The sequence below is a fragment of the Macaca fascicularis genome, chromosome 1, assembly GCF_037993035.2.
Source record: "Macaca fascicularis isolate 582-1 chromosome 1, T2T-MFA8v1.1".
In the NCBI taxonomy this organism is placed as follows: domain Eukaryota; kingdom Metazoa; phylum Chordata; class Mammalia; order Primates; family Cercopithecidae; genus Macaca; species Macaca fascicularis.
This window is the reverse complement of record NC_088375.1, coordinates 29,262,187-29,282,703: the sequence shown is the minus strand read 5'-3', so window position 1 is coordinate 29,282,703 and position 20,517 is coordinate 29,262,187. Positions and strand designations below refer to the sequence as shown.

Genomic DNA, 20,517 nt, shown 5'->3' with positions numbered 1-20,517 from the left:
ATCATATTGGTCAGGCTGGTCTTGAACTCCTGACCACAGGTGATCCCCCTACCTCAGCCTCCTAAAGTGCTGGGATTACAGGTGTGAGTCACCGCGCCCGGCCAAGGGTGGGTGTTTAATAATGAATGACTTGAATGGTTTACTAAACCAACAGGGAAACAGCCAAAAGCTGTGATAATTTCAGGGATTCCTGGGATGGGGAATGGTGCCATGAGCTGCCTGCCGAGTCCGAGACCACTGGTCCTCATCACTTCCTTCCCTCAGCCTCATTTTCAGGCTAAGTTACCATTGTATTCCCCATGCTTTTGTGGTAAGCCTCCACATCATTACTGAAATAAGAGTATACATAAACTAGTTCCATTTGGGGCCATCTGTGTGTGTGTTTAGGGGAGGAGGTTGTATCCCAGAGACTCCTTGAAGCCCGCGGCAGAGGTTTCCTCTCCAGCTGGGAGAGCCCTGCAAGCACCCGGGGTCCTGGGTGTCCGGAGCAAACGGCCAGCCAGCGCAACTGGTTGTTTTGGTTTCACTCTTCAGGGGCCTGTTGCTTTCTATTTCTGTGTGACCCATTCATTCATCCAGGCATTCATTGACAACTTATTGAGTATTTATAGCTGCCAGACAACAGAGACAAAATGGTGAGCAAAGCAGTCACTGCCCTACCTTCGTGGAGGTGACAGTTTCTCATGGAAGACATGCAGAAGAAAATTAATAGCCAGCCAACTTAAACCCAGTGCTGAAAGAAGGGAAATAACCACTACCTTGAAGAACTGTGTGCAGTATCCCTTAACAGCCACAGGGCTGCAGTTGGCCTGCCTCATGTCCCGTGAATGGTCCTGGTGCATCTGAGCTGGAGACTCCTTGGCTCCAGGCTGCAGAAAGGAAATGGAGATGGAAACTAGTCTAACGGAGAATCTGGAGGGGACAGTGTTTCCTCACAGGGAAAGGGGCCTCCACGTCCAGGAGAATTCCAGGAGGTGGAGGCTGCAGGGATTGGGGATGCTGGGGCTGAGCGGGTGCTAAAGGCAGGAAGGTGAAAAGGGCAAGGCTGAAGCTGCCCAGATGTTCAGTGCCGTTCACGGGGTTGGGAGTTTTCCGTTGCTTCCTGTGAGCCTTTTTTTTTTTTTCTCTTTTCTCTGCTTGGAGGAGAATAAGTCTATTTCATGAAGGGATACAGTTTCATAAAGTCAGCTGTTAGCATTCTGGGGTGTGCATGGGTTTTCCTTCACGAAGGCCTCTATTTAATGGGAATATAGGAAGCAAGCTCATTTCCTAGGCCATTCATTTATGGGAGAAGTGACTGGAGTCATTTCTTTCATGTCTTCTGGCCAACTACTCAGCCCTTTGGTGGACTTGGCTTATGCAAGATGGTCAAAAACCTTGCAATCAGGAGACTTGGTTTTCTTTCTGGTTCGGGCCATTTGTTGGCTGTGAGACCATGGGCAAGTCTCTCTCCTTCCCTGGGCCATAGTCTTCTCGGCTGTAAAGACCCTTGCAGCTGTCGTGTTCGGTGAACACTTCCCTGTGATTCTCTGTGAGGGGGGATGTTGAGAGGGGAAGGAGGCAGAGCTGGAGCAGCTGAGCCACAGGGGAGGTGGAGGGGCGCAGGAAGGTAGGCAGAACCTGGGCGATCCATCAGTCCTCACTGATCACATCAGACTCCAGGACTGAGAGCCACAATGCTTCAGGAAAGCTCAATGAACCCAACAGCCACATTTTCTTTCCCTAAGCATATACAATGGCATTTGCCAAGAACCAAAAAGGATGCAGAGACTAACTGGTGGTAGCTTTTGCCTGGCATTCAAAAACTGGGCCAGAGCAAGTGGAAAATGCCAGACATTGTTAAACTTTTCACCCTGACCAGCACCCACGCAGCTCAGCAGTGACTGCTGACAGCACGGAGTAACCTGCAAAGCAGGGGAGAAGAAAAAGAGAGGGGTAGTGTATGGGCAAAAAAGACAAAGATTCATTCAAGGGCGGTGGGAACTGACCACAGGGATTATAGGCCACATGATCCCGGGTTTTAGGAGGCAGGGCTATATTGTGGGGGGAAAAAAAATCAAGGGAAGTCAGGAGACCCAATTTCTAATACTATATTTTTCCTTTACAGAGTAATTCTGAGCAAGTCACAAGGTAGTAATTGGAGGCTGTAAGATTACTTACATTTCTCCTTATTGGAAACTCTCTTTCTTTTAAGAGAAAGAAAACATTCCTATGAGTAAAGCCAAACAGATTCAAGCCTAGATCTTGCTGACTATATGATTGGTTTTTTGAAAAATCATTTCGACGATGTTCACTATCTGATTCAGAAAGTGAGAATAGTACCCTTTGGTCAGCTGTAAACAGACACCCATTTGTAAATGTCTCGAGTTTAGGCTTAGCTTCAGAACCAATCAAATAAGAATAGAATCTTTAGAGCAAACTGTGTTTCTCCATTCTGGAGGTGAGTCGGCCAGGGCAGATTAGAAATATTTACTTCACAAGTATTGACATTATTGTTGGTATTAACAACATGCAGTTGCTCAAATGCAAGCATTATTTTAAGTGGCTTAAAGTTATTTCCCACAGTTTTGGTATATTTATCGGCTATTGCCATTTGCTTTTGGTTTTTCTCTTTGGGTTTATTAATGTAAAGCAGGGATTATTAACCTACAGTCCAGAAAGCCTGTGAATTTGAATGGGGAAAAAATTACATTTTTATTTTTACCACCTTCTAACTAAATTTAACATTTTATTTCATTGTGAATAAAGCCATAAAGTCAAAGAGTTAATAACAGTACCTGTGATTTTGTCATTACTGATAGAAATCACAGACATTTTACACTACATTACAGTTGTTGCAGATACGTTGTAAGTGAAATATCATTTACACTAAAAACTGCTTTGAAATTAGACCTCCTGCTGGATCTTGTTTTTAACGTGTTAACAAAACATATGTTTATTTTAAATTTTTAATATTTTGATAATTATATTTCATTATCATTTGTTTCCTTTATAATCTATATTTTATATATTTAAAAACATCTTTCTGAGACGGGTCCCCCAGGTTTCACCAGTGAGGTTCATGGCATGCACACACACACACAGACACACATACGCATGCACACACACAGGGTAAGAACTGATTTAGAGACTAACATTGACATTGGTGCCTGAGACGCAAGACTGAAATTAGAAAGTTCTCCCAAAGATACACAGTTGTTTTAAAGCTAGGGGTGAGGGAGGAAATCTGCAGATTCCATAGGAATGCTCTCCCTGGAGCCTGGTGGGGTGCCGTCCTTGTGTTCTGGCTGGCTGTTATTTGTCTCTGTCCCTGCTACGTGTCTTAAAGGACTTGTCTGGATCTCCACTTCCTAGCATAGTGCCTAGCACAGTGCCGGTTCTCAATGAGTTTGTAGAGTGAATGGAAATATACACTAGAAATATATCCTTGTTGAAATCAGCACACTGGTAGTCCTGTTGAATGAGGGGGACATGTGTAAGAGTGTGTGTGTGTGCATGTGTTTGTGTGTCTGTATATGTGTTTGTGTGTGTGTGTGTGTGTAAAATCAGGTGGGGACATAAGGACTATTATTGGGGTGTGGGTATATAAATCGGGATGTTCTTTTTCAAAAGAAACTCCAAACAGACTTCTGGAAGGTTATTTTCTAAGAATCTTGCTGGCAGTGTGAAGGCAACCCCCGCTGTGCACAGCCCCACCCGGCCTCACGTGGCCACCTCTCTTTTCCCTCATGAAGGGCTGGCTCCCCAGTATATATAAACCTCTCTGGAGCTCGGGCATGAGCCAGCAAGGCCACCCATCCGGACACCTCTCAGCACAGCAGAGCTTTCCAGAGGAAGCCTCACCCAGCGTCTGCACTGAGGTTCTTCTGTGCACGTTGCTGCAACTTTGGGTCCAAGATGCCAGCTGTCCAGCTGCTGCTTCTGGCCTGCCTGGTGTGGGATGTGGGGGCCAGGACAGCTCAGCTCCGGAAGGCCAATGACCGGAGTGGCCGATGCCAGTATACGTTCAGTGTGGCCAGTCCCAATGAATCCAGCTGCCCAGAGCAAAGCCAGGCCATGTCAGTCATCCATAACCTACAGAAAGACAGCAGCACCCAGCGCTTAGACCTGGAGGCCACCAAAGCTCGGCTCAGCTCCCTGGAGAGCCTCCTCCACCACCAGTTGACCTTGGACCGGGCTGCTGGGCCCCAGGAGACCCCGGAGGGGCTGCAGAGGGAGCTGGGTACCCTGAGGCGGGAGCGGGACCAGCTGGAAACCCAAACCAGAGAGTTAGAGACTGCCTATAGCAACCTCCTCCGAGACAAGTCAGTTCTGGAGGAAGAGAAGAAGAGACTGAGGCAAGAGAATGAGAATCTGGCCAGGAGGTTGGAAAGCAGCAGCCAGGAGGTAGCAAGGCTGAGAAGGGGCCAGTGTCCCCAGACCCGAGACACTGCTCGGGATGTGCCACCAGGCTCCAGAGAAGGTAAGAATGCAGAGTGGGGGGACTCTGAGTTCAGCAGGTGATATGGCTCATAGTGACCTGTTACAGGTGCCCCAGGCCTCCCTGCCTGCCCTTTCTCTCAGAGACTGCACAGCTAGCACAAGACAGATAAGGAAAGCACAGCGATCACCTTCAAATATTACTAGTAATTTAGCTCCTGAGAGCTTCATTTAGGTTAGTGGTTCAGAGTTCTTGTGCCCCTCCACAACAGTTTTGATAGTCTGTAGCAAAAGGAGAAATAAAAGGACTGGGTGAGACGTGTCTGCATGTGAGCAGTAGAAAGTTGCCCACTGTCCCTTTTGAAAAACACTATCCTTTTCTGAACCTTTGTTTAGATTGTTATTCATACCTTTTGGTGTTAAAATGACCGTTATTTATGAAATTACAATAGATTTAGGAAATGATAATAAGTGGTAAGTTTTTGTTTATTTTTAACTGTTCTTCCTTGGTAAAATAAAGAAGTGGCACCTCTCTGTCAGTTTCCTCAATATGTTGTTCTGAAAGTTTTCTTACTCAGTCCAATCTGAGAACCTCTGCTTTTAAGTCACCAAATTCTTGAGATGACTGATAGGCTCTTCTGTTCATCCTGGTTCCTTCTTGCCTGAAGGTGAGTCTGTGTGTGTGTGTGTGTGTGTGTGTGTGTGTGTGTTGGGGGAGGGAGAATGCTCCTCTTACTAGCTGGGAAGACAGTATTTGTGTCACTGTTTGTGAAAGTGTGCTCCCAAATATTCGCTGTTGAGGAAGTGGTCTAATCATGAGGAACTAAGCAAGTAAATCCAGTTGTTGGACAATTAGTTTGGATGGGTCAGAGATGTCAGTGCCAAGGAAGAAAGAAAAAAGGGGTTGGGATGGGTTTTTTCTATATTAAAGATACTAAAGAAATGTGTTAACCAAATGTAGTGCATGAGTCTTGATTGGTGTGTTCATCCAAGGGGGAAAAAGGCTATGAGGAACAGGTTTGGGGTAACTGAGGCAATTTGAATATAGACTGCTCATTACTATGTTACTGTATTAATGTTCAGTTTCTTGGTGAGATAATGATACTGTGGTTGTGAAGGATAAAATCTTTGTTCTAAGGAGATACATGCTTAAGTACCCAGGGGTGAAGCGTCAGGATGTCTGCAATTTGCTTTCAGATAGTTGAAGAAAGACTGCAAATATACAGATAATGAGAGAAAGAAAGGTAAAACAACTGTGGCAACATATTAATAACTGGTGAATTGCAAACTGGTGAGTCTAAGTATATGGGGAGCTTATTGTACTACTCTTTCAGTCTTTCTACAGGCTTGAAAAACTTCTTTTGTGGTCATTTAACAAGTCTTTGGGGATTTATTAGATGTGTTTCCTAATTTTATATTTCTTCTTGATCTTTCCAGCTACTCCACTTTTGAAATAAGGGCAACATCCCATTATATTGAAGATCAAACATGGAAGTTCTTTTCTAGTAGCGGATGGTTTTCAAAAGAAGGAAATTATATTAGTACAAGAATGTGGAACTGGAAAGGGACCTAACGAGCATCCGGTACCACTGGCTGATTTTTGCAGATATGGAAACTGAGGCCCAGAGAGGTTATTCAGTTTGTTGATAGCCGCCTACCAGTTAGTGGCAAAGCTAGAATTCTGGCCTCTTCCTCTGAGGTTCAGTGACTTCCTTTTCTTTCCTTTCTTTTCCTTTCTCTCTCTCTCTCTCTCTCTCGCAGAGTTTCACTCTTGTCGCCCAGGCTAGAGTGTAATGGCATGATCTCAGCTCACTGAAACCTCTGCCTCCTGGGTTCAAGCAATTTTCCTACCTCAACCTCCTAAGTAGCTGGGATTAAAGGCATGTGCCACCATGCCAGGACAATTTTGTATTTTTAGTACAGACGGGGTTTCACCATGTTGGTCAGGCTAGTCTCGAACTCCTAACCTCAGGTGATCCACCCACCTTGGCTTTCCAAAGCACTGGGATTACAGGTGTGAGCCACTGCACCTGGCCATGAGGTTCAGTGACTTTCAGGACATTTAGCTGACCTCTGGTTTACAGACCCTAAAGGTAAAAGACAGAAAGGTACAGGAATGCTTGGAACAAAAGATCTGTTTCAAGATTCCAGATCTAGGGAAAAGGGAGCATTCTGGAGGCTGGAATATAAGTCTGTAGGAGTGGCAAGAACTAGGTGTGGAGGTTTGGGTAGAGAAGCTTAGTGAGGCTGAGTGGACAAAGGTAAGGCCTGAGAAGGCAGCCTTTCCGTATTCCACCTGCAGCTCAAATTGTTACCACCACTTTCTTGATCATGTATTAATAGTTGTTATGTAGGAAAAAACTACAATTTTTTCCATTGTAACAATGGAAATCACTTGTTTATACATATATATAATATGACATATTTTACTACATAACTATTATTACAAAGTTATATAGAAATTTTTCTACTCTGGGCTTATATAAAAGTTTCATATATGTACATATATAAATTTTATGTATATATAATAGTTTTTGAAAAGTAGAAAAAATATATAATTGGCCAGGTGTGGTGGCTCACACCTGTAACCTTAGCACTTTGGGAGGCTGACGTGGGCAGATCACTTGAGGTCAGGAGTTTGAGACCAGCCTGGCCAACATGGTGAAACTTTGTCTCTACTAAAAATACAAAAATTAGTCGGGTGTGGTGGTGGGCACCTGTAATCCAGGTACTCCAGAGGCTGAGGCAGGAGAATCGCTTGAACCTGGGGGGCAGACGTTGCAGTGAGCCAAGATCACGCCACTGCACTCCAGCCTGGGTGACACAGGGAGACTCCGTCTCAAAAAATATATATATGTTACATATAATACATATAAATATATACAATTATATATATAATTTTATTGTGTATAATATATAATTTTATTGTATATAAAATAAAATATATATAATTGATATAATTTACCAGAAGATACATTAGAGTTGGTTATTACTGTCACAAGAGAAGGCCTGCTTTGTCTGTTATTTAGCCCCTGCTTTGGACTGGTCTCCTGTTGAACAGAGCCAGGAAGAGGGCTTGTGTGCAGTTGGTTTATATGAACCATGATCCTAGAGAAGAGAAGTGGAGACAGGGGAGAGTGAGACAGGGAAGGCAGGAAAGCCACAAAGTGGGGGCCTTCTCAAGCTGGTCACCACAGTGGGCAATGGAGGTTTGAACCCGTCAAGCCCTTCAGAGGGGCTGTGTAGACTGCGACAGAAGAGGGGAGTGTTTCCCCATGGATTTGATACCCTCTTGGCCAAGGGCTATCCCATGGAGTATATTGCATTTCCGTGATACTCGGATGTGGGGACAAGGTTTGTTCTTGTGGACTGTTTTTTTTTTTAGATGGAGTCTTGCTCTGTCCCCCGGGCTGGAGAGCGGTGGCACGATCTTGGCTCACTGCAACCTCCATCTCCTGGATTTCTCTCTGCAATCTCCTGTCTCAGCCTCCCGAGTAGCTGGGATTACAGGTGCACACCACCACGCCCAGCTAACTTTTGTATTTTTTTTTCTTCTTCAGTAGAGACAGGGTTTCACCATGTTGGCCAGGCTGGTCTTGAACTTCTTGAACTCCTGACCTCAAGTATCCACCCATGTTTACCTCCCAAAGTGCTGGGATTACAGGCATGAGCTACTGCATCCGGCCTGTTCTTATAGATTTTCTATGCAGAAAGTCAGAGAAGCTGGGCCAGGGTGGCTGAGGCGAGGTCCCCGCAGGTGATACCTGCAAGAGGCAGGTTGCCTCAGCAATGACTGCAAAAAGGTGGGCAGGATGTGAGTGGAGGGTGGAGGGGAGAAACCCGAGATGTTCAACACAAGTGCTGCAGATTCCCTTTCCTTACCCAGAATAGGATGGGGATGATAATCCCTCATGGGAGTCATCATGCAAATTAGCAGTCACACAGGGAAGCACCCAGTGCAGTGCTGAACAGTGGTCACTCAGTGGATAAAATATAACTAGAAAGGCTTCTTTTGCTTAAGCTCCACCTTTTTTTTTTTTTTTTTTGGAGATGGAGTCTTGCTCTGTCACCGGTCTGGAGTGCAGTGGCACGGTCTCGGCTCACTGCAACCTCTGCCTCCTGGGTTCAAGCAATTCTCCTGCCTCAGCCTCCCAAGTAGCTGTGATTACAGGCACACACCACCATGCCCAGCTAATTTTTGTATTTTTAGTGGAAATGAGGTTTCACCATGTTGGTCAAGCTGGTCTTGAACTCCTGACCTTGTGATCCACCCACCTCGGCCTCCTAAAGTGCTGGGATTACAGGCATGAGCCACTGCACCCGGCCAGAGTTCCACTATTGTTTTAAAGCATCATTCAATAATCAATATGGCAACATGTGCATAACATTTTAATAACATGCATTGATTCTAGAGACAGTACAAGTTAGAGTAGTACTCAGGACAATAGTCAATTAGCTAGTCTTCACTTTCCTAAGATGTTTCTGACAACCTGTAGATATGTAGGCATAGCTTGTTTTATTTCATTCCTTTCATTTATGTAATATGGACTGAACTTATCAGTGGTAGAAAATATCTATGAAAATTATTACAATGCCTATGTCTATAGGCAAATGAGTTAATAAATTCAGTTTCCAGACTGAGGTCTCTAAAATGCAAGTCTATAAAGAAGTGAGGGCAGAGAACACAGAACATTTCCAGAATTTTGTAATAGACATGAACCTTTAAACCACAGGACTGAATTTAACATTTTTAAAAACCTAGGAAAAAAAAAACAGCTGGGCGCAGTGGCTCATGCCTGTAAATCCCAGCACTTTGGGAGGCTGAGGCAGGTGGATCACGAGGTCAGGAGTTTGACATCAGCCTGGCCAATATGGTAAAACCGTGTCTCTACTAAAAATACAAAAATTAACCAGGCATGGTGGCAGGCACCTGTAATCCCAGCTACTTGGGAGGCTGAGGCAGAAGAATTGCTTAAACCCAGGAGGCAGAGGTTGTAATGAGCTGAGATCATGCCACTGTACTCCAGCCTGGGTGACAGAGTGAGACTCTGTCTCAAAAAAAAAAAAAAAAACCACAAACCTAAAACATAAAAACCCTAAAAATGCTAACTATCTGACACAGTCCAGTCCTTATATTTTCACAACCTCTTTTTGGTTTTCCTCCACATTCACAATGAAATGTTAGTGATTTTAAAACATTCCAGAGAAATTTTAGTGTTGACACATCTTTATTGAGGGCCATTTCATTTATACTTATGTGATCATCTAAACAACTCAGCTCAGAATACTGGGACTCAGAGAGGTGGAGTCATTTATCCTAAGTCACACAGCTAGGACGTGGAAGAGCTGAACTAGGAGCTACGACTTCTGGCTTAGGTCCAGGTGCCTTTACGAGATTGCTTCTCTGCCTTTGGGTCTTGTATCCTCTATTCTGGGCTTCCACCCGCATGCCAGATGGCTCCATTCCTGGAGGCTGACCATTGCCAGATGCTCCTGGCTGACATGACCTAGAAGAAGCCAGCAGGCTCATAATTTAACCATCTCCCCTGCCAACTGGGAACTGGCCTTGCAGTCATCCTGGAAGCCATTTCCTGACGTTATGTTTTATTGCAGTTCATGTTTATTCCAGCTAATGCACAAAAGGAGTGGCTCCTGCAAGGCACAAACTGAATGGCTCCTTGCTCAGAGCCGTAAGGGCCATGGTGGGAGCCGGCGGGGAACCCAGCACCAGTCAGGCACCTTTGCTGCCTCTTCTTTGCCAGTGAGCGTGGAAGAACTGATAAGAGGATTGAGTGCACAGCCCGGGAGCTGAGAGTTTATAGGGCAACCCACTGGGACCTGAGCTCAGCCCCAGGAGTGGGTCACCGCACAAAGTGGTGAGCAGCATTTTGAGGCTCTTCTAAAGCCTCCAGGAGAAATCTGGGTCCAGTCAGGAGATAGAAATCACACAGTGGGTTAAGCTGGGGAAGTTTACTTTAAAGGATTACTGACCGTGATGAAAGAGCAACTGTAGATAGAAGTGAACTCCACAGGCACCTAGGGCTGAGGGAGGGTGCCGGACAAGCTTGGAAGGGGAAGGTGAGGTTCAGCACATCAGCTAGGAGAGAAGGTGGCTGATGTGCGCAGGCCTCATCTGGTCTGCAGCTGCAATAGGCCGCCTCCCAGTGCAGGTGAGGAGGGCAACCTGCAACGCGTGGCATGGGTATGGTGGGAGTCAGGGCAGGCACAGGCAGGAGGCCTCCCGAGCACTGAGGTCCCTGTGCAGGGACTCTGGGTTCCTTGCTGGGAGGGCTGTGGAAAGGCTATGGCCAGGCTGTGGCTGTGAGGTCACAGAAGAACTTCGCTCTGGGTCCGTGGCTGGGGCAGGACTCCACCAAATGTCCTCACGGTCGCACCGCCTATGGACGCAGGGCAGGAAACCTGCAGACCTTCTTCCTCCCACGATGTCCCTCCAGCGCCCTCTACTGAGATAGTTCAATATCGTGCTCACTTTAAAGCTCTTGTTCTTCAGACAGCATGCGTGCAAGGGTGCACTCAGCTCTGAGAGGCAATACGTTTCTAACTGACACACCTCCTCAGCACAGGATAGAAGAGTTCACAGCTGCCATGGCCTTGGAAGACATGGGTTCAAGTCCCAGCTACACCACTTAGCTGTGTGACCTTGGGCATGTTACTTAACCTTTCTGAACCTCGGTTTCCTCATTTGCAAAACGGGATATTAACGTTCACTTTTAGGACCGTTATTTGAAAGTAGTGAGTAGCAAGCACCCAGCACAGTACTGGCTCATAAGAGACACTTAATAAGTGGTAGCGATAGTTAAACTTTATCAGGTGCTGTCTGCAGTCTCTCTCTGTCACCCAGGCTGGAGTCCAATGGTACCATCTCAGCTCACTGCAACCTTCGCCTTCCAGGTTCAAACGATTGTCCTGCCTTAGACTCCCTAGTTGCTGGAATCACAGGCATGCGCCACCATGCCCGGCGAATTTTTGTATTTTTAGTAGAGATGGGGTTTCAGCATGTTGGTCAGGCTGGTCTCAAACTCCTGACCTCATGATCCACCCACCTCAGCCTCCCAAAGTGTTGGAATTACAGGCGTGAGCCACCACGCCCAGCAACTCTTATATTCTAAGAGTCGAGACAATGAAATTTGAATTGTCCTGAGGCAGAGTCTGCAGTGATCTGAGAAAAGGTACAGATGAAAGGAAACCAGCTCAATTCAAGGAACTTGCTTAATGCCCTGATTTTGAAAAATTGTCCTGGCAAGAGTTTGCCACATCATATAAGCCTCTGCACATTGCAGGAGGCTGGGGAGGCCAGGCAGCGGTGGGCTGCTCCTAACAGCCTGGGTGTGTGTTTTGGGCCTAAGAGAGAAGGCGTGGCAATGGGCGAGGCAGCAGCACAGAGGGGGGTTACAGATGGTTCTGCCACCCTGTGTACAGGAAGGGGGTCACGCTCTCTTACCTCCCCCTGGCAGCACAGAAGAACAGGGAACCTCGGGCACCCTGTCCCTCTCCCCCATGAGCAGCACCAAGTCCCTGCCAGAGGTGTGTGGTGCCTGCACCAGGGGAGAAGGGAAGCAGCTGGTAGTGGTCTCAGGTTGGTCTAAGGAACCTCCATTTGACCTAGTGAATCAGTCCCTGCCCTGGATACCCTCCTAGGCCAATGCAACCTTTAGAATGAAGAACAAAGGGGTTTCCTCATCCCCGCAGAACCTCAGATAGGGAGAAGGAGAGTCAGGGAACGAAATAAAATTTCCAGGACTCTTCAGGAGCCATTGGGATTGTCCAAGAGACTCTGGTTTCTGCAGCAGCCCGGAATAAACCCATTTTCCTTCTCGGCTATGAGGACTTTGCCAGATTATGATTTCCTTAAGGGCATGGACCAACTGTGTGTGTGTGTGTGTGTGTGTGTGTGTGTGTGTGTGTTTAACATAGACTAGCCTATTAGACAAACTTGTGTCTTAGACACCTTTTATCTTGAGCACCTAGCACAGCCTTCTACTCAATAGGTGCTCCAGTAATGTGACTGAAAGGATGGATAAATAGCTCTGTGGATTTGAGGCTAGGGATAATGAAAGCCTGCCATGTCCCTGGGGCTACTCCCAATTGCCCCTGGAGTTTGGAATGCACACTGAGGATGTCCTCAGTTACCTATACATTTTGGCTTATGAGACTTTTTTTTTTTTTTTTTTTTAAAGACAGGGTCTCATTCTGTCACCCAGGCTGGAGTGCAGTGGCATGATCATGGCTCACTGCAGCCTTACCCTCTTGGACTCAAGAGCCATCCTCCTGCCTCAGCCTCCTGAGTAGCTGAGACCACAGGCTGCACCACCACACCCAGTTAACTTTTTAATTTTTTGTAGAGATGGGGTCTCGCTATGTTGCCCAGCCTGGTCCCAAACTCTTGGCCTTATGCAATTCCGCCACCTCGGCCTCCCAAAGTGCTGCGTTTACAGGCATGAGCCACTGCGCCTGGCCAGCTTATGGGTTTTAACTACTCACATGGTGCACTCTAGACTGAGGGATATCCCAGGGATGGAGGACCCACCCACCTCCAGGGCATTAACACTTTCAGGGAGGCTTGTTGAACAACTGCAGCCACAGAGGCAGGGGTGGAGAGGAGAGAAGGGTAGCTGGGATCGGGAGTAGGCAGCTGCAGCAGCTGCTGAGCTGGCTCACCGTGGGCAGCAGGGCTGTCTGGCCCAGCCCGTACCTGAGAGCTAGCTGAATGTTTTCTTCCGCTCCTTCCAGGGAGAATTTTTTTCCAGTACTATAATTTGTTGAAGCCGAACCCCAGCAACTCAAACAAGGTACTCTGATTCCGGAGATGTGAAAATGTAAAATAATGTGTGGGTTTGATGAAATGTGGTACAACCAGAGGACTAAGACTGCTGTGGTGATCCTCTCTGCCAGAAATCTAAATTTAGGAGAGTTGAGCAAACAAATGATCAAAGGCAGAACATGTGTTCCTGACCCTCAGCTGTGTAGGCGCCCCGGCCTCAGGGGATGCACTCACTTTCCTCCCACTGTCCTGAACACCGGAGAATCCTGAGTGGGGAATCAGTTGCTCAAAGGGCAGAGAAGTGACTCAGAGGTTCAGCAAGAGAAAAGCCCAGTGTATTAAGCGTGTGTTTTTATTCTGATGCTTTGCTGTCTGGGCCTTGCAAACACTGGAGGGACTGCCCCTCCAGTTCCTACAGATAGCAAAGGACTCGCCTGGGAGCACAGCTTTCATATGCAAACCAACCAGTCCACAGCCCACACCCTGTGACCTCCTCCATCTGGCTCAAACTCAAGGCCACTGTCCCCCTGACCTAATCACCCCAGGGTCTGGTTCCAGACAATTAGAGAAAATGCCTATGACCTCAGAGCCTGCTGAAATTATTCAAACTCCCCAACCCTAAACCTGCTTATCCTGCCTCCCCTTTTCTTCCCATAGAAAGAATAAAGGCTCTTTCCCACACTTTCCCCTGGCACCCTCTTCCTCTGGAGCAACCCTGGTGCTTCCCCAGGTGGCCTCCTGGGCTTAGTGTGGCCCCCTTCCTCTTGGGATCCGTGAGTACAACAACTTGTAAAAATGATTTTTTTTTTTAGAGCAGTTTTATGTTCACAACAAAATCGAGAGAAAAGTACACAGAGTTCCCAGATACTACTGCCCCCCACACATGCACAGCCTCCCCGATTATCATCGTCTCCCGCCAGAGCAGTTGTTACAGCTGATGAACCTGCATCACATCACCCAAGGTCCACAGTTTAAATTAGGGTTCATTTTTGGTGTTGCGCCTTCTATGGGTTTGGACAAATGCATAGTGCCGTGTGTCCACCATTATAGCGTCATACACAGTATTCATTGCTCTAAAAATCCTCTGTGCCTCACCTCGTCATCCCTTCCTCACCCAAAAACTGCTGATCTTTTTACTGTCTCCATAATTTGGCTTTAACTTGTTTTTCAGTGACAATTGCCTCCTGGGATGTTGGCCTTGCCATACCTGAATACTCATCAAACCTGCGTTTTATTTGTTTTTGTGTGCATGTGATGGGTTTTTTGGGAGGTTGGAGGGGAGGACAGGGTCTCACTCTATGCCAGGGCTGGAGTGCAGTGGTACGGTCACTGCTCACCACAGCCTTGACCTCCCGGGCTCCAGTGATCCTCCCACCTCAGCCTCCCAAGTAGCTGGGACTGCAGGTACACATCACCACACCTGGCTAACTTTTTGTATTTTTTGTAGAGATGGGGTTTCACCATGTTACCCAGGTTTGTCTTGAACTCCTGGGCTCCAGTGATCTGTTTGCCTTGGCTTCCCAAAATGCTGGGATTACAGGTGTGAGCCACCATGCCTGGCCAAACTGCATTTTAAAACAGCCAAGCCTGTTCCTTGTGGCTGTTGCCTCATCCTCGTATTCAAGAACTGTTGTGAGATCATAATCCTAAGCAAGAGTAGAGACATGTAGCACACTGTGATCACTTACTGTCTAACCAGTGCTGCCCACCCACTTCCCTTCTGTATGGCGCACCGCCCCCACCGCAAACTCCTGTAGGAACTGTGCACACGCTGCCTCTCCATTATGCAAAACTGGTCTCAGAAAGGAATCAGGCAGAATATTTCTACTGAAAGTATAAAGCTTAATATGTTACTTCTTACAAGAATATTTGCATATAACAAGGGAAGGACCCTTAAGTCATGCAGTACATTTTAATCTTTTTTTTTTTTTTTTTAAGAGAAGGAGTCTCCCTATGTTGCCCAAGCTGGTCTTGAACAACTGGGCTCAAGTGCTCCTCCCGTCTTGGCCTCCCAAAGTGTTGGGATTACAGATACGAGCCACAATTAAATTCTTTTTGTTGTTGTTCTTGAGACAGAGTCTTGCTCTGTTGCCCAGGCTGGAGTATAGTTGCACAATCCCGGCTCCCTGCAACCTCTGCCTCCTGGGTTCAATGATCCTCAGCCTCCTGAGTATCTGGAACTACAGGCACGTGTCACCACACCCGGCTAATTCTTGTATTTTTAGTAGAGATGGAATTTCGCGATGTTGGCCAGGCTAATCTTGAACTCCTGGCCTCAAGTGATCCTCCCGCCTTGGCCTCCCAAAGTGCTGGGATTTCAGGCGTGTGTCACTGTGCCTGGCCTCTTTTTTTGTTTGTTTGTTTGTTTGTTTGTTTTTGAGACCGGGCCTTGCTCTGTTACCCAGGCTGGAGTGCAGTGGCAGGATCATAGCTCAATGCAGCCTTGAACTCCTGGGCTCAAGCAATCCTCCCACATCTGCCTCCCAAGTACCTAGGACTGCAGATGCTTACCACCATGCCCAGCTAATTTTTCGTGAATTTTTAATTGTTGAAATTCAGACATCTAAGAAGATGCTGAGGACTGTCTCCATATTCCTGAAATTACAGCTCACCTATTCACAAATCAGCCCTTCTAGTGGAAATTAATTAAAACCTTATTTGATTTTGAATATCCTACTGTAAGGCAGGCACATTGCTATGCAATTTATTATTTATGAGATTTTTAATTATGGGATTGTTCAAACATTCACAAAAGTATAGAGACTACAATGAACTCCAATGTAGCCATCACTCAGGCCCAACCGTTATCAGCACAGTCCAATCAGTTTTTATCTTCCCTTCTCTGACCCCTACCCCATCCCCAGTCCTTATTTAAAATCAAATCTCAAACACCATATCTTTGGGAGCCTACTTATCTAGTTAGTTAGTTTTGAGACAGAGTTTCATTCTTGTTGCCCAAGCTGAAACGCAATAGTGCAGTCTTGGCTCACTGCAACTTCCACCTCCTGGGTTCAAGCAATTCTCCTGCCTCAGCCTCCCAAGAAGCTGGGATTACGGGAGCCTGCCACCACACCCAGCTGGTTTTTGGTATTTTTAGCAAAGACAGGGTTTCACCATGTTGGCCAGGCTGGTCTCGAACTCCTGACCTCTGGTGATCTGCCTGCCTCAGCCTCCCAAAGTACTGGAATTATAGGCATGAGCCACCATGCCCAGCCGGCAGCCTATTCAAATGTCATCCTCAACATAGTCAATCCTTGGGCCATATTTTTCTTATAGTAAAATTTTGTCTCTTTCTTTTAATGCAGTTTCTACATGGAATTTGGACACTTTGGCCTTCCAGGAACTGAAGTCCGAGCTAACTGAAGTTCCTGCTTCCCGAATTTTGAAGGAGAGCCCATCTGGCCATCTCCAGAGTAGAGAGGGAGACAACGGTATGAAGTTAAGGTTTCTTCCCTTTTGTGCCCATATGGTCTTTATTCATGTCTAGTGCTGTGTTTCAGAGAATCAGTATAGGGTAAATGCCCACCCAAAGGGGAAACTAACTTCCCTGGGAGCAGAGGGAGGGGAGGAGAAGAACAGAACTCTCTCTCGCTCTGTTCCCTTGTCAGAGCAGGTCTGCAGGAGCCAGCCTTTCCCTAACAAAGCCCTCTATCCAATCACCCACACTTGGGAGGCTGGGCTGGGCTGCACAGGGCAAGATGAGAGATGTGTTGATTTCATCCCCTTGATTGTCATGTAGAATTAAGTATACTTGAGAAGTTACATTTTTCAGTAGCGCCTTCATATCTTTATTTTAGGGACAGGTGTACACCAAGCACCATCTCAGCCACAATCTGTCACTAACAGTATGTTTTCTGAACTTTGGCCACTTAGGAAAAGTACAGTTTGGCTCTCTTCAAAGTGTTCCCTGAAAGTCCAACTTTATGACTAATACTGTGATTTCCAGAAACTTTGACTATCCATGTTATTGACAATGATTACTGGCACTGAAGGGCATGCACGCAAAGAGTGGTTATAAAATATTTAAAACACGGTTCTCTAAGATATGAGCAGCAAAGTGTTTCTACCTTCTATGAGGAAACCGAAGGTGCCCATTAAAAGTAGAGAAATCTGGGCCAGGCGCGGTGGCTCACTCCTGTTATCCCAGTGCTTTGGGAGGCTGAGGCTGGCGGATCACTTGAGGTCAGGAGTTCAAGACCAGCCTGGCCAACATGGTGAAACACTGTCTCTACTAAAAATACAAAAATCAGCCAGGCATGGTGGCACGCATCTGTAATCCCAGCTACTTGGGAGGCTGAGGCCGGAGAATTGCTTGAACCCAGGAGACAGAGGTTGCAGTGAGCCAAGATCACGCCACTACCCTCCAGCCTGGGTGACAGAGTGAGACTCCGTCTCAAAAAAAAAAAAAAAAAAAAAAAAATTACAGACATCCGTTGTGATTCTGGTAACTCTAAATTTTCAACAGTCTCTTCACTACATTTAAAAAATTATTTTCTAAACCAAATTAGCCAGGAGTGATAGCAGGCACCTGTAGTCCCAGCAACTCAGGAGGCTGAGATGGGAGAACTGCTTGAACCTGGGAGGTCAAGGCTGCAGTGCACTGTGATTGCACCACTGCACTCCAGCCTAGGTAACAGTGCAAGACCCTGTCTCAAAAAAATAATTATTTTCATGTTTATTATATTAAAATGATGTATGAAATATATGACTCATCAGATCGGGCTCGAAAAACTTTGTTGTATGGAGATTATTCTTATGAGTTGATTTTTCTCTCTCCTATCTTATAGTAATGAAACAAACCAGGCATGAAAGTCACAATAAGTAATACAACGAATACCCATGAGTCCCTGCTCAGCTTAAGTAGAATATTACAAATGCAGTTGAAGCCCTCCGTGCAACTTTCATCCTTACAACTGATACTGAGTGAATTGTACTTTAAATATTTGTAGCTCCCACTCCCATGCATGACCCTCAGTGGTAGCAATAATTGTCAATAACATGAAGCACAGATTGATCACATAGCATTTACCACATATTTACTCTATACCAAGCACTTAACATATATAATTACATTCAAAATTTACAACAGCCCTACTACCCAAAAGACTATTAGTATCCCCTTTTACAAATGCGATAACTGAGGCATAGAGAGCTAAGTAACTTACTGAAAGTCACACAGCCAGTGGGTGGCAGAGCCTGTCTTTAAACCCAGACGATTTGTCCCTAGGGCTGTCACATCTACTGGCTCTGCCAAGCTTCCGCATGATCACTGTCTGTGTTTGGAAAGATTATGGATTAAGTGGTGCTTCGTTTTCTTTTCTGAATTCACCAGGATGTGGAGAACTAGTTTGGGTAGGAGAGCCTCTCACGCTGAGAACAGCAGAAACAATTACTGGCAAGTATGGTGTGTGGATGCGAGATCCCAAGCCCACCTACCCCTACACCCGGGAGACCACATGGAGAATTGACACAGTTGGCACAGATGTCCGCCAGGTTTTTGAGTATGACCTCATCAGCCAGTTTATGCAGGGCTACCCTTCTAAGGTTCACATACTGCCCAGGCCACTGGAAAGCACCGGTGCTGTGGTGTACTCGGGGAGCCTCTATTTCCAGGGCGCTGAGTCCAGAACTGTCATAAGATATGAGCTGAATACCGAGACAGTGAAGGCTGAGAAGGAAATCCCTGGAGCCGGCTACCACGGACAGTTCCCGTATTCTTGGGGTGGCTACACAGACATTGACTTGGCTGTGGATGAATCAGGCCTCTGGGTCATTTACAGTACTGATGAGGCCAAAGGTGCCATTGTCCTCTCCAAACTGAACCCAGAGAATCTGGAACTTGAACAAACCTGGGAGACGAACATTCGTAAGCAGTCAGTCGCCAATGCCTTCATCATCTGTGGCACCTTGTACACCGTTAGCAGCTACTCCTCAGCAGATGCAACCGTCAACTTTGCTTATGACACAGGCACAGGTATCAGCAAGACCCTGACCATCCCATTCAAGAACCGCTACAAGTACAGCAGCATGATTGACTACAACCCCCTGGAGAAGAAACTCTTTGCCTGGGACAACTTGAACATGGTCACTTATGACATCAAGCTCTCCAAGATGTGAAAAGCCTTCAAGCTGTACCAGCAATGTCAGAAGGAGATGCTCAGGGCTCCTGAGGGGAGCAGGCTGAAGGGAGAGCCAGCCAGCCAGGGCCCAGGCAGCTCTGACTGCTTTCCAGGTTTTCATTAATCCACAAGGATGAACATGGTCACCATCTGACTATGCAGGAATTGTAGTCTGAGGGCATAGACAATTTCATATGAGAATAAATATCCTTTTCTTCTGTCAGCATTTATGGGATGTTTAATGACATAGTTCAAGTTTTCTTGTGATTTGGGGCAAAAGCTATAAGGTATAGTAGTTTCTTCCTGAAAACCATTGCTCTTGCATGTTACATGGTTACCACAAGCCACAATGAAAAGCATAACTTCTAAAGGAAGCAGAATAGCTCCTCTGGCCAGCATCAAACATAAGTAAGATGCATTTACTACAATTGGCTTCTAATGCTTCAGATAGAATACAGTTGGATCTCACATAACCCTTTGCATTGTGAAATAAAATTTTCTTACCCAACATTCTCTGCCTTGAACTTTGTGGGAATCTTTGCTTAAGAGAAGGGTACAGATTCCAACCATCAAGTCATTCCTTCAGGTTGGGAGACGTGATTGCAGGATGTGTGTGTGTGTAACTGAGAGGCTTGTGCCTGGTTTTGAGGTGTTGTGCAGGATGACACCAAGCAAATAGCAGCAATCACACCTTCCCACCTACATCTCCTGGTGCTCTCGGTACTACCTGAGCAATCTTTCAATCTCTCCCCTGAACCCACCCTCTATTCGCCCTAACTCCACTTCAGTTTGGTTTGTTGTTGTTGTTGTTGTTGTTGTTTTGAGACGGAGTCTCACTCTGTTGCCCAGGCTGGAGTGCAGTGGCACGATCTCAGCTCACTGCAACTCCACCTCCCGGGTTCACGCCATTCTCCTGCCTCAGCCTCCCAAGTAGCTGGGACTACAGGTGCCCGCCACCACGCCCGGCTGATTTTTTTTTTTTTTTTTTTAGTAGAGATGAGGTTTCACCATATTAGCCAGGATGGTCTTGATCTCCTGACCTCGTGATCCGCCCGCCTCTGCCTCCCAAAGTGCTGGGATTACAGGTGTGAGCCACCACGCCTGGCCCTTCCACTTCAGTTTTTATCAGTCATCAGGAGCATGAATTTTATAAGCCTCAACCTCAGGTGGAGAAACCTTATAGCATTGTTTTGTTCT

The 20,517-nt window shown here is 46.4% G+C and overlaps 1 protein-coding gene across 1 annotated transcript; it reads left to right on the top strand.

The window, feature by feature from the left end:
- The first annotated feature begins 3,778 nt into the window (after positions 1 to 3,778).
- MYOC (myocilin) lies at positions 3,779 to 19,828 on the top strand. Its single transcript, XM_005539991.4, has 3 exons — positions 3,779 to 4,462; positions 16,507 to 16,632; positions 18,534 to 19,828. Exons 1-3 carry the CDS (start codon positions 3,898 to 3,900, stop codon positions 19,316 to 19,318), a joined length of 1,476 nt encoding a protein of 491 aa, XP_005540048.3. The 5' UTR covers positions 3,779 to 3,897; the 3' UTR covers positions 19,319 to 19,828.
- Positions 19,829 to 20,517: the final 689 nt, after the last annotated feature.

Excerpts from the sequence above, each read along its gene's own strand:
- MYOC (XM_005539991.4), top strand. The coding sequence starts at position 3,898 with ATGCCAGCTGTCCAGCTGCTGCTTCTGGCCTGCCTGGTGTGGGATGTG. Across the intron at positions 4,463-16,506 it reads GCCACCAGGCTCCAGAGAAG|TTTCTACATGGAATTTGGAC; the intron begins GTAAGAATGCAG and ends CTTTTAATGCAG. Across the intron at positions 16,633-18,533 it reads GAGTAGAGAGGGAGACAACG|GATGTGGAGAACTAGTTTGG; the intron begins GTATGAAGTTAA and ends TGAATTCACCAG.